This window comes from Centroberyx gerrardi, chromosome 23, assembly GCF_048128805.1.
Source record: "Centroberyx gerrardi isolate f3 chromosome 23, fCenGer3.hap1.cur.20231027, whole genome shotgun sequence".
Classification (NCBI taxonomy): Eukaryota; Metazoa; Chordata; class Actinopteri; order Beryciformes; family Berycidae; genus Centroberyx; species Centroberyx gerrardi.
In genome coordinates, this window is record NC_136019.1 from 1,970,541 (window position 1) to 1,983,473 (window position 12,933).

General features: G+C 41.1%; 1 protein-coding gene across 1 annotated transcript in view; it reads left to right on the forward strand.

The window, feature by feature from the left end:
• The window catches only part of LOC139928260 (tyrosine-protein kinase Tec-like), a 22,673-nt gene extending 12,654 nt beyond the window's left edge, over nucleotides 1–10,019 (forward strand). Inside the window, 5 exon segments of the mRNA XM_078291598.1 lie at nucleotides 1,615–1,831; nucleotides 3,524–3,588; nucleotides 4,575–4,693; nucleotides 6,661–6,818; nucleotides 8,110–10,019. Coding sequence (XP_078147724.1) covers nucleotides 1,615–1,831; nucleotides 3,524–3,588; nucleotides 4,575–4,693; nucleotides 6,661–6,818; nucleotides 8,110–8,187 — 637 coding nt within the window. The 3' untranslated portion in view covers nucleotides 8,188–10,019.
• Nucleotides 10,020–12,933: the final 2,914 nt, after the last annotated feature.

Sequence of the window (12,933 nt, forward strand, 5' to 3'; positions counted from 1 at the left end):
AAGGATGAGAGAGGGAGGTAGGAGAAAAGAGGAGTGGGAGAGAAAGGAACGAGAGGGAGCCATGTAGAAAGAGACCGAGGTCATGATGTAAGGAAGGAGGTAGGAAAGAGAAAAGAGGGAGGGATGGAGGGGTGGAGAGGAAGGAGAGAGAGAGAGAGGGCGGAAACTGTTACCATTGCTTATGGTGTAGCCCAAGGCAGTGTACTAGGGCCATTGTTGTTTTATATATTTATATAATATTATTCATCAGCATGGTATAAATTTTCATAGCTATGCTGACGATACCCAGTTGTATATATCTGTGAAGCCGGAGGGCCCAAGTGCTACCTCAACCCTAACTGACTGTTTGTCTGCAATCAATGAATGGATGATCAATAATTTCTTACAGTTAAACAAAGACAAGACGGAAATTCTCATAGTTGGCCCCAAATCCAGGAGGGGGAGGGGTCTTATCTGCTCAAACTTCAGGACCCTGACTTCACAGATTCTGATCTTAATTTTTTAGCTCATTTTAATTCGTTGACCAAAACTTCTTTCTTTCATTTACGCAACATAGCTAAGGTGAGACCTTTTTTTAACACAACAAGACACAGAGAAACCAGCTGGACTCTTCTAATGCTCTTTATACCGGCCTTCCAAAAGCAGGAAGACCATACAAAATGCTGCTGCCAGGGTCCTAACTAGGACAAAATTGAGAGAACACATTACACCTGTTTTACGTGAGTTACACTGGCTCCCTGTGTCTTTTAGAATCGATTGAGTTACTATGGTTACGGGGATGCTCTGTGTCTGTTGCTCTGAAACTTTTTCGCGATTCCCAATAATAGTTTTTAGGTTAGTATGCCTATGCAAAATCATGAAGCTGAAATCTAGCAATATAACATAATTTTACATTTTTGGTTAACATTATACAGGGTTGCTGTTTCTTGACTTAATCCAAGAGGTTAGGTGGTGTAGAAATGCAGGAAATTTGTTTTAAATTACGGCCCCCCCCACCAATTATGTATCTTACCCACCCCACCCTTCCCTGGAAACAGCGTTCCCCCACCTGCCAAATCCCACTTTAACCCCTGCCCCCACGTACCCTTAGGTCATCTGCAGCGCTCCTTCTAAATGTCCCAAAGGCTGCCACAAAGAAAATGGGAGTGTGTCCGCCCCTAGGCTATGGAACGTCCTGCCACTGGACATCAGAGAGGCTGGCTCAGTGGACATTTTTAAAAGACACTTAAAAACATACCTTTTTAATCTTGCTTTTAATTAACACTACTTTTTTATTCTCCTTGTTTTTATTTTCTTTGTTCTTATTGTTTGTCTGTCTTTACTCTGTAAAGCACTTTGAGTCACATTTGTATGAAAGATGCTTTATAAATAAAGTTATTATTATATTATGATGTAAGGAATGAACGAGGGAGGGAGGTAAGAATATTTGGACAAGAGTCATTGGTATTGATCAACAACCCTATCAACCCCACAGATATATTATGGTCTGTTTGTGCTATCGGACAGTAAAAATCTTACTTACTGCCCCTTTAAAATGTGAGTTCCTCTACCTGTCTGTACATTCCTGGATGTAATTGTGTGTGTGTGTGTGTGTGTGTGTGTGTTTTGCCCCAGGAGACTGTCCCACCCCAAGCTGGTGCAGCTGTACGGAGTGTGCAGCCAGCAGCGGCCCATCTACATCGTCACAGAGTTCATGGAGCTCGGCTGCCTGCTGAACTTCCTGCGGCAGCGGCGGGGCGGCCTCACCCTGGGCGCCCTGCTGAGCGTCTGCCAGGACGTCAGCGAGGGCATGGAGCACCTGGAGAGCAACGGCTTCATCCACAGAGACCTGGTGCGTCCGCTCGTCCCGTCCGGACCGGCTTCCGCGTCTTTGCCGACTCATTGTGCAGCTACATCAGAAAAAAAACGAATTTCCTACTAGATTCAGAATTTCTGGATTTTTCTAGACCGAATTTCCTAGATTTCACTAACCTGATCTTCAGACTGAACGTCCATCTGGTTCCCGCTCCATTATTCAGCCTGAGATTTCCTCCTCGTTAGCCGTTTTCTGTGTGGGGGGGTTGATTTTCCCCCGAACCGATCACTAGTGACTGACGTATCTGAACTGATCACTAGTGACCGACGTATCTGAACCGATCACTAGTGACCGACTTATCTGAACCGATCACTAGCGACCGACTTATCTGAACCGATCACTAGCGACTTACGTATCTGAACCGATCACTAGCGACTTACGTATCTGAACCGATCACTAGTGACCGACGTATCTGAACCGATCACTAGCGACCGACTTATCTGAACCGATCACTAGCGACCGACTTATCTGAACCGATCACTAGCGACTTACGTATCTGAACCGATCACTAGCGACCGACGTATCTGAACCAATCACTAGTGACTATCGTATCCGGCCCTCTACATCCATGGTTAGCCAGCGGATTTAACAACTACACCAAGAATGTCACTCCACTTTGACTAAAATATCAAAACTTACAACTCCATACTTTACATTTTCCATTAGCTGCAGCTCGTAGCATCAGAACAGTAACATGCTGGATAGGCTGTTCACAACAACACCGATCCCCCAAACATCTGCTAACCTGAATTCTCACAATAATAAACTACTTCGTAGTACAATCTTATGATTAGGAATAATATAGGAACTAATGCTTGAGCTACAGTTATCTGCACTGTACTTTACTGCACCATACTGTACTTTGTTTACTTACTTACTTACTAATTTACAGGCTAAGGTTTCACATGAAAATCATATAATGAAGTCGAAAAATTTTGCTAGTTTCTGAGTTCTGACGCAATGGTGAACTTTAACCTTCTCAACAAGGCGAAACATTTTATTTGGTTTCAGTCAACAGTAAGAAAACTTTTAAGATTAAGATTAGCCAGACTAACCTAATATTTGTTTGAATGAAGTTCGTCTAATTAGCTTGTTAAGCTGCTTGTTTAATGTTTATCTTCCAGGTTTGTTTTTTCAGACAAAATAGAAAAAGACTTCAGCCTAAAAATATCAGTATCGGCCTTCGATTGAACCCTAAATGACACAATTTTTCTTTCTTTCTCTTTCTATCTTTCTCCTCCCTCCTTCCTTCCTTCTCTCCCTCCCTCCTTCCACAATAATTTCTTCCCATATTTCTGTCTTTGCTACCTTCCCTCCCTCCACCTCCCCCTGTTCCTTCCTTATTTCCTTCATCGCACCTTGTCTTCCTTCTCTGTCTCTTCATCTTTCCTTCCTTCCCTCCTTCGTTTTTGCCTTTCTTTCTCTTCCCTCCCTCCTTAATTTGTGCCTTTCTTTCTCCTCCTTCCTTCCTTCCCTCCGTCCTTTGTGCCTTTCTTTCTCTTCCCTCCCTCCTTCCTTTGTGCCTTTCTTTCTCTTCCTTCCTTTTTGCCATTCTTTCTCCTCCTTCCTTCCCTCCTTCCTTTGTGCCTTTCTTTCTCCTCCTTCCTTCTCTCTCTCCTTCCTTTGTGCCTTTCTTTCTCTCCCCTCCCTCCTCCCTCCTCCCTGCAGGCGGCCAGAAACTGTTTGGTGAATGATGCTCTGGTGGTGAAGGTGTCAGACTTCGGCATGGCCAGGTACACACTGGGCTCACACACACTTTCCTCATCCAGAGTGACTAAACATGAAGGAGCGGGTAGAGAGTTCACACCTGGGTATTGAACCTGTGACCTTTCTGTTACGGGACGATCACTCAATCTTTTCTTTTTTTTCCCAAAATGCAAACTGTAATGCTTTGTATGGAAGAGGATTGGGGCCACGTGTGAAATGTGTATTTGAGTTCTAAGTTTAAAGTCAGAATTCTGAGATTAAAATCAGAATTCTGAGTTCAAAGTCAGAATTCTGAGATTAAAGTGTTTTCTCAGAATTCTGAGTTCAAAGTCAGAATTCTGAGATTAAAGTCAGAATTCTGAGATTAAAGTCAGAATTCTGAGTTCAAAGTGTTTTCTCAGAATTCTGAGTTCAAAGTCAGAATTCTGAGTTCAAAATCAGAATTCTGAGATTAAAGTGTTTTCTCAGAATTCTGAGTTCAAAGTCAGAATTCTGAGTTCAAAATCAGAATTCTGATATTAAAGTGTTTTCTCAGAATTCTGAGTTCAAAGTCAGAATTCTGAGTTCAAAATCAGAATTCTGATATTAAAGTGTTTTCTCAGAATTCTGAGTTCAAAGTCAGAATTCTGAGTTCAAAATCAGAATTCTGATATTAAAGTGTTTTCTCAGAATTCTGAGTTCAAAATCAGAATTCTGATATTAAAGTGTTTTCTCAGAATTCTGAGTTCAAAGTCAGAATTCTGAGTTCAAAATCAGAATTCTGATATTAAAGTGTTTTCTCAGAATTCTGAGTTCAAAGTCAGAATTCTGAGTTCAAAGTCAGAATTCTGAGATTAAAGTCAGAACTCAAATACATTTTTCACATGTGGCCCTAATCCTCTTCCATAGTTTTGAAACCTCCTTAAATGTAAATATGTGTATGTGTGTGGTTGTTTGTGGTGTGTGTCTGCACTTGGTGTGTGTGTGTGTGTGTGTGTGTGTATGTGTGTGTGTGTGTGTGTGTTTTACGTAGGTACGTGTTAGACAACCAGTACACCAGCTCATCAGGCGCTAAGTTCCCTGTGAAGTGGTCGCCTCCCGAAGTCTTCTACTTCTGCAAATACAGCAGCAAGTCCGACGTCTGGTCCTACGGTAAACACGGAGCATTACTGAATTATATTTTCTGTGCGTGTGTCGGATTTTGAGGGAAATCTGCTGGATCGCTTTACGGCACAAAACAGGAAGAGGTTCTGTTCTTCCAGAGCAAACGGAGCTAAAGCTGAAAGAGTTTCTGGCAGCAGATGGTGGAAGGAGGGAAAGGAAGATGGAGAAATCACTTCCAACATGTTGATCCTCTTCAGGGAGGGGGAGGGGGGGGCAGGGAGCAACGGGGCTGATGGGAAATGTAGTCTTAATGTGGAGAAACACTAGAAGTAACAATACTACTGGGCCAATCCACTCCACCATGCTCTCATTGGTTTACAGTCATTAGACAAAGGTATCACAATTAATATGACGATGATATATGGATGGTTAAAAATGCTGCAACTAGCACCTTTAATATGGATATGAGGCGTAGAATCGGAGTCATTTCATTCATCAAGTACAATGAATGTACAGGAAGATTGCTTTCCAGCACAAAACAGGAACTGCTTTTACTTTGCAAATTAAACACATCTGTATTCCAGTTTCACTCTTCTAAATTTCAACTTAGCTTAAAGGATAAGGCCGGTGTTTTTCAATGCATTTCTTACCATCAACAAATCAACAAAATCAACAATGCGTTTACTCTACTCCCGTTACTTTCTGACTTCCCTCGTTCCGTTTTTAGCCGTCAACCCGGAAGTCACTGGCTCCAATTGGAAGCTAAAAACCTTTAAATACAGCTCACAAAGACATAGTTTACATTTTAAAAATCGCTAACTGTTACCATGAAAAGTCAGGCTGTGCAAATCAAATTCAAATGGGAACAAATTCTTCATTACGCCGGGGACTATTTTCTGTGCTATGGAACTACTTTCCTGAGATGGAAAACGTGTTTACAGCCAGTTTATTAAGTTGTTTGACGAAAAAGTTTTAATAGTTTTTTTAATACAATGGAGTTCTATGGCTGCTGGGACATGAGGCTGCATTGGGCACCGACTACATGGACGAGACTTGTTAGCAAATCAAATCCATTGCTGATTTTGTTATTTCATAGGATTTGTTGACGGTAAGAAATGCATCAAAAAACACACCAGCCTTATCTTAAAGTAGGCTCGCTGTTACCGGCTCTCATCCTCCTCGCTCTTCAAAACAAACACCAGGGACGGGGCAGGAGGACGAGTACCGGCATCCTCTTTAGCACAGGACGCATCGGGGGTTTATGGGAAATGTGGTCTTCTTGGCCTGTTCTCTGTCCCTCCTCCTATTCTGAGAGATGCAGCAATGTGGTAAAGTAAAACACAAACATGTAGCGTGTTAAGAGGCTGTTGGACGCTGCTTGGCATCCATTCTACAAGTGTCTGAACTCTGTCAGAGGGGACGCCACACCCTAAGCATGATGGGATTGTAGCTGATTCATCATCTTAGGGACCAAACCTGTGTGGAGGAACCTGAAGAACCTGATTTCAGTCCTCAGTGACTCAGGGTTTGCCTGTGGTTAGTCCAGAGGAGAGGGGTTACGCAACAGACAGCAGAACGACACCAAACTACCAGAAGCAGATCTGAACCACTAGAGGGAGCAACTATCTGTCTTATTTTGTAGAGATTCTCAAATACACTTATATAGACTTGGTTTCATGTGTTATTTTGGATTTTGTCTACTTTATGTTGTTTGTTTTTAACCATTTTTTCTTTTGAACACATATTTTACTATTCACTATCTATTAACTTACACTTTGCAAACTGCTTTTAGACAAGTGCTATATGAATAAATCGTATTATTATTGTTATTATTGATATTATTATTGTCATTATTATTATAAAAACACAGGATTTTAAATATGACTGATGTCTTTCACTACAGCATGACCATATGTAGCGACTTTGAGCTGAAAAAAGTGTGTGTGTGCATGTGTGTGCGTGTGTGCGTGTGTGTGTGTGTGTGTGTGTGTGTGTGTGTGTGTGTGCGCGCACAGGTGTGTTGATGTGGGAAGTCTTCACAGAGGGCCGCATGCCGTTTGAACAGAGTCAAAACCACGAGGTCGTTGCCTTGATCACCCAGGGCCACCGGCTCTACAGGCCCAAACTGGCCACGCCCACCATCTATGACATCATGCAGCTGTGCTGGCGCGAGGTAAAACGCCTCCTCTCCCTTCCTCTCTTTTACATCACTTTGTTAAAAAAAGTGCCGTACAGATTTATTCACTTACACATCACTTGTTGTGTTCTAGTTTTATCCAACAACACTTTTTGTGTTCAAGTAGTAAACAAATATGACTTTTATTTTACAGCACCTTGTAACTTATAAGAAAACTATGAAACAATTATGTTAGTATTTGTAGTGAAAGAAGCAGTAGTAGTAGTAGCAGTAGTTGCAGTAGTAGTAGTAGTAGTAGTAGTAGTAATTGTAGTAGCAGTAGCAGTAGTAGTAGTAATTGTAGTAGCAGTAGCAGTAGTAGTAGTAGTAGTAGTAGTAATTGTAGCAGTAGTAGTAGTAGTAGTAGTAATTGTAGTAGTAGTAGTAGTAGCAGTAGTAGTAGTAATTGTAGTAGTAGTAGCAGTAGTAGTAGTAATTGTAGTAGCAGTAGTAGTAGTAGTAGTAGTAGCAGTAGCAGCAGTAGTAGTAGCAGTAGTAGTAGTAATTGTAGTAGCAGTAGTAGTAGTAGTAGCAGTAGCAGTAGTAGTAGTAATTGTAGCAGTAGTAGTAGCAGTAGTAGTAGTAATTGTAGTAGTAGTAGTAGTAGCAGTAGTAGTAGTAATTGTAGTAGCAGTAGTAGTAGTAATTGTAGCAGTAGTAGTAGCAGTAGTAGTAGTAATTGTAGTAGTAGTAGTAGTAGTAGTAGTAGTAGTAGTAGTAGTAGTTGCAGTAGTAGTAGTAATTGTAGCAGTAGTAGTAGTAGTAGTAGTAGTAGTTGCAGTAGTAGTAGTAATTGTAGCAGTAGTAGTAGTAGTAGTAGTAGTAGTAGTAGTAGTAGTAGTTGCAGTAGTAGTAGTAATTGTAGCAGTAGTAGTAGTAGTAGTAGTAGTAGTAGTAGTAGTAGTTGCAGTAGTAGTAGTAATTGTAGCAGTAGTAGTAGTAGTAGTAGTAGTAGTAGTAGTAGTAGGCCTTAGCAGTGTTAGTAGCAGTTTTAGTAGCATTACATTTAAATTTTAAGCACTTAGCTCTTTATCCAGAAAGACTTACAGCAGTAAAATAAGCTTCAGTTAGGATTATTCCTGTTTGCCTGAAGGCGACAACACGTATTCTGTTTTGACAAGAATGTTAATTTACAGCAAGATTCATGTTCCTCACATCTTTATTAATGTCTTTTGTTGCTCTCTATGTGAACAACAGTGTTCTGTGACTTACCCTCTCCCTCTCTGCTCTCTCACATTTCCCTCTCTCTCTCTCTCCCCCCCTTCTCCCCCCCCCCCCCTCTCTCCAGAGACCAGAGGAGCGTCCGTCGTTCTCTCAGATCTGTCTGATGATCTCCAGCGCTCTGGAGGGCGACGCCCCCCCCTAACCTCAGCTGACCAAATCGGGGCTACTTCCACCGTACGACCGCACAGCCAATGGAAAGACAGCTTTCGGTCGATTCGGGGTTTTCGGCGGCAGCCATGTCGGCTCCACAGTCCTGCTCCGTGGTCGTTGCCGTGGTAACTGGTCATTCTGTCGCAGCTGACCCTCAGAGTGTTACGGAGGACATCAGCCAAGACTTCTTAGTTTGAGAGAAGGGACAACAACATGGAGAACATAATACGAACCGACCAATCAGACGCCGGAATCCACTCGTCCACCAATCACATCTGTTGATCCACAGATGTCGTGTCAGATCTACAGGCGTCTACCTAACTTGGAATAGTTCAAAACCCTAAGAGTTTGGACTGGAGGCTCAAACTAAGGCTGCGTTCACACTGCAGGCTTTCACGCTCGATTCCAAACTGCTGCTCATGTCTGATTGTTTTGGGATGACAGGTCAGATCTATATTCTAGGATGTGACACACATCCGATGCCAACATGAACTGACAGAAGAATAACAACAACAAAAGACGTCACATCCGTTTTGTACCTACATTTCTCTGCTTGTTTCAAACACATTTCAGTGACAGTATGAACCTTCGAGTTTTGACAGAATTGAGGCGTTTCCCCCAAACACCAATCAAGTCGGCTATTTGGTTTTCTTTCCACTGTTGTGTCTCGTTGTCCGTTGCACTAAAATTATGCTAATTGTCTCAGATTTACATATTGTCACGGCAAGATTTGAGCGTTCCTGTAGGTCAGGTAACCTCAGGATCTGATTTTGTCGCACATATCCATTTGGTCCAGATCGGAATTGCAAAATTGCGACTCCATGCAGCTTTTTTCTGTTCACACCGATTAGAAAACAACGTAGAGCTAAAGTGCACCATGGTGGCAGCTTTGAAAAACAAACAAAAAACAAAAAACACGCTATGTGTGAACACAGCCTTAGCTAGCTAGTTAGCATAGAATGTGAAGTGCAACTTTACATTTCCAATTTATATGTTTAACCTTTCACAAGACAGGTGTTTTGATCGATTTAAGGTCATGTGATGCTGAAAATGGAACCTCAGTGTATTTTGAGGATCATAACCATGTTAACAGTAAAGCTGTGTAGCGTTTACAGTTTGTCTCCATGTTGATGCAGAAAACTCGGGGTTGAGAAATCTGAGATTCTTACTTGAAATTCAGACTTGCAGAGAGAAGTTGAAATTTCCAACTTTCCAACAACTCTCGAATGCAGCATTACTTAGGCTCCTTGGCAGGCATCAAGGACAAAGACAAAGGAGCAGGACTTTGCTCTCCGCCTCTTCTGCCTGAGGGACATCATGCCAGGCAGAGGTGAGAGACTGACCCGTAACCAAAAGGTCACAGGTCCGATTCCCCGCAAGAGCCAACAAGTGTCCGTCAACACATCTTGTCGAACGGTCCTCGAGAAAGACAAAGAAAGACTGCTAAATTACTTACCTGTGTAACTGGAAATTGTTCCTGTGAATGATGACATGACATCTCATTACTTTTCTCCAGTTTTATGTTTTGATTCTGTCCGTCCGACAAATTAAGCTGTAGTGTGAATCTGTTCTGATGCATTTCCACCATTCACTGCACATAGACTGTGTACTCATAACCACAAAATATAAAGGATAGATGGGCGATTTTGTCTGGTGTGTTTGATGTGGCTGCCATACTGCTTTTCATCACGTTGACATGGAAAAGGAAAACATGAGAGCGGTGTATGAGACTCAGGAAACCAATGTGTTAAAGTTTTTTTCAGGCCTGGAAATGTTAGGAAAGCTTGTTTAAGTGAGTTAACATGAGTTCATTTCCAAAACACTATTCTGGAGACGAATAATTACTTTCAGTATCAACTAAATCTAGAAGAAACCGTCTGTAAAAGTTCTGCTTTATTGTCATCTCAGCTGCATAAATCTACATATATATATACATCCAAATATACTTAGACTGTACACTGTGACCCAAAATCTGGTTTCTCCAGGCTCAAGGTGCAGATGCAGGAAAATAACAAGACAAGTTAGTAATAAAACAATAGACTTAAGTTAACTACTATTCCATACTTTCCTGTCCTCAATGTCCTCAATATGTGTTATCAATCATTTTGTAACAGGTGTCAGTTTTTATGAAGTGCCATATAGGACATAATCCACACTTTCCTCTCATTTAAACTACTGAAACACTCACACACACTTTACTGAAAACCTCTCATTATTCTCTACTGAACCACTCTCATATATACTATTGAAATTGAAAATGTTCACACACACACACACACTAGTAAGACCTTTCACATTCACCACTGAAATATTCTCATAAACGCGACTGAAATAGTATATGCTCAAATATACTACTTAAATTCTCATATACACTACTAAGAGGTTAAATTTCAGTAGTGTATGTTTATTTCAGTGGTGTATGTGTGAGCATTTCAATAGTGAGTGTTTCAGTAGGTTAAATGAGAGGATCTCACAATACATGTATGTGAGAGGTAAAGTAGTATGTGCAAGCCAAAGTTTGGATTATGTCCTACGGCACCTCATACATGTGGTTTCACTTGTCTAAACAATAATTCTCAGAAACAATAATTCTCTGAACTTCCTCTAAAGCTGAATCTGACCTCCGAGCGTCTCTCTGCCAAGTCAGTCTCTGTTTCGTTTCTCCAGTCTGGTCAAAAGGACAGTGTGATAATTTGTGATTTAATGCAGCAGCATTTGCTTGGGGTTAATCTTCAGTTTTGCTGGATAACGAATATATTAATAGTCTTGATTTTAGAATTATTTTACGTCTCTTTTGGCATCTCATATCAGCATCTTGACTATTTCAAACTGCAGTGGGCAGTCTGAGTGAAATGAAATGCTTCAGTTTTGATGATGCCAACATTGATAGATTCGTAATTGTGGAAACTAAAATTGCGATATAGTTATACACGGTTACAAATGCAGCCTGAATGCAAAAAAACATTGTTCTGAAGATACTTTGTTATAACAAATGAACACCTCTCTGTGTTTTACAGGGGAATTAGGAATCAGCAGAATGACTTGATGTGAGACTGTGCTCCCCTCCACATTTAAAGAGGCGGTATGTTTCACCTCCTCAAGAATTTTATGTCACTGCCTGCTGTCTATGAAACACATCTGTAAAGTTTCCAGTGAAATATCATTAGATTCTAATGATATGAAATATTTTCAATAATTTATATTGCAGTGCTTCTCAACTTCACCCAGACATTTACAGGTTGTTTTCGGGGCTTGGTACACAAAGCAAAATGAGCCGCTGCTCTGATTGGCTGATTGACCCGTCTCTAGGCCTGACTGGTTGATTTCTATGTAGACAATGTAATGTAATATTTAAATGGCTGGCAAAAGAGATAATTCTCCCAGTTAGGATACCCCCCTAATAATAATAATAATAATAATAACTAGAAAATGTGCTCAGTAGCGCACAGACCTCCTCCATTTCTGACAACACCCCGCAAGGAAGTTATGCACCTTTTGGTGATATGCCACGCCCACCGCCACGCCCCCTTTTGGCCAATCGACATGAAGAGTTATTCAGTTATTCCTTGGTCCATAAGCAACCTTCATACCAAGTTTTGTGCAAATCCGTGCCCAACTTTTTGAGATATCCTGCTAACAGACGGACGGACGGACGGACACAGGTGAAAACATGATGATAGTAATAGTAGGCCTAATACTGTGATACTTTGTCATAGGGGAATCAAAGGTCAGAGGTCAGGGTAAGCTCAAGTAAGAGAGGAGGAAGCTAATATCATGAAGCCCAATGCTCTGCTACTAACCAAAAAAATACAATCTAGCCAGACTAAGTTATCTAGGTTAGTTAGCTAGCTGCTGACCTTTCAACATCATGATGTCATGGTCATGAATGGATGAAAGAATTATATTTTTGCAGAATTCCTTCTTTGCCAATAAACTGTTCTTTGGCTCCGCCCACTGAGGTTTAACTCAACCAGTGAAATTATTCATGCCTCCAAGAAATGCTTAGCAACCACTGCACATGCCCACTTCCCCTCTTTCTGGTCTGCTGCGGCCTGGCTGTGGTTAATGGGAACTCTTTCGATTTTGCTAATTTCCTGCACCATACAAAACCTACAAAACCATGCGGACACACACTGTTGGCCATGCATGCAACACACACACACACACACACACACTGATATACTGAAGTCACATCTTCTTAAAGGTTCAGGTTTAAGGTTATTTTTGATTAACAGTGCTTTCTCGTACCGTAGCGGGTGTTTTTGTGTCCTCGTTATGACTTTAACAATCGCTCGTAACATAAAAGAGGAACTAGAAGTTTCTGTGAATGACACTTTTCAGAAATTCATGGGACAGAGAGTGTGACACTGAGTAGTACTGAAACTAGCTCTATTTTAAAATGTATTTCTTAGGGCTCCAACTTTTCTCGAGCTTTCATTTCCTCACTGGATTTACAGAATCTTTTCGGTTTTCAATATGATATATGTTGATAGTGGCCTGGAAACATGACATGTAATATATTGTATGTCAGCTGGGGTCATACTGCTCTATAGCTGACAATGTAAAATGTCATTATGTCTGAAACTGCATAAATTATGTAGTTGCATGTATTTAAACTTGATAGCAGCGTTTTCCCATTGTCTTCCACACTTTTCACACAGTTACTGTTCATTTTAGAGATGCAGGACATATCAGATGTATATATTTTCCATATGTTTTGTTGAAGAACATGGGACAG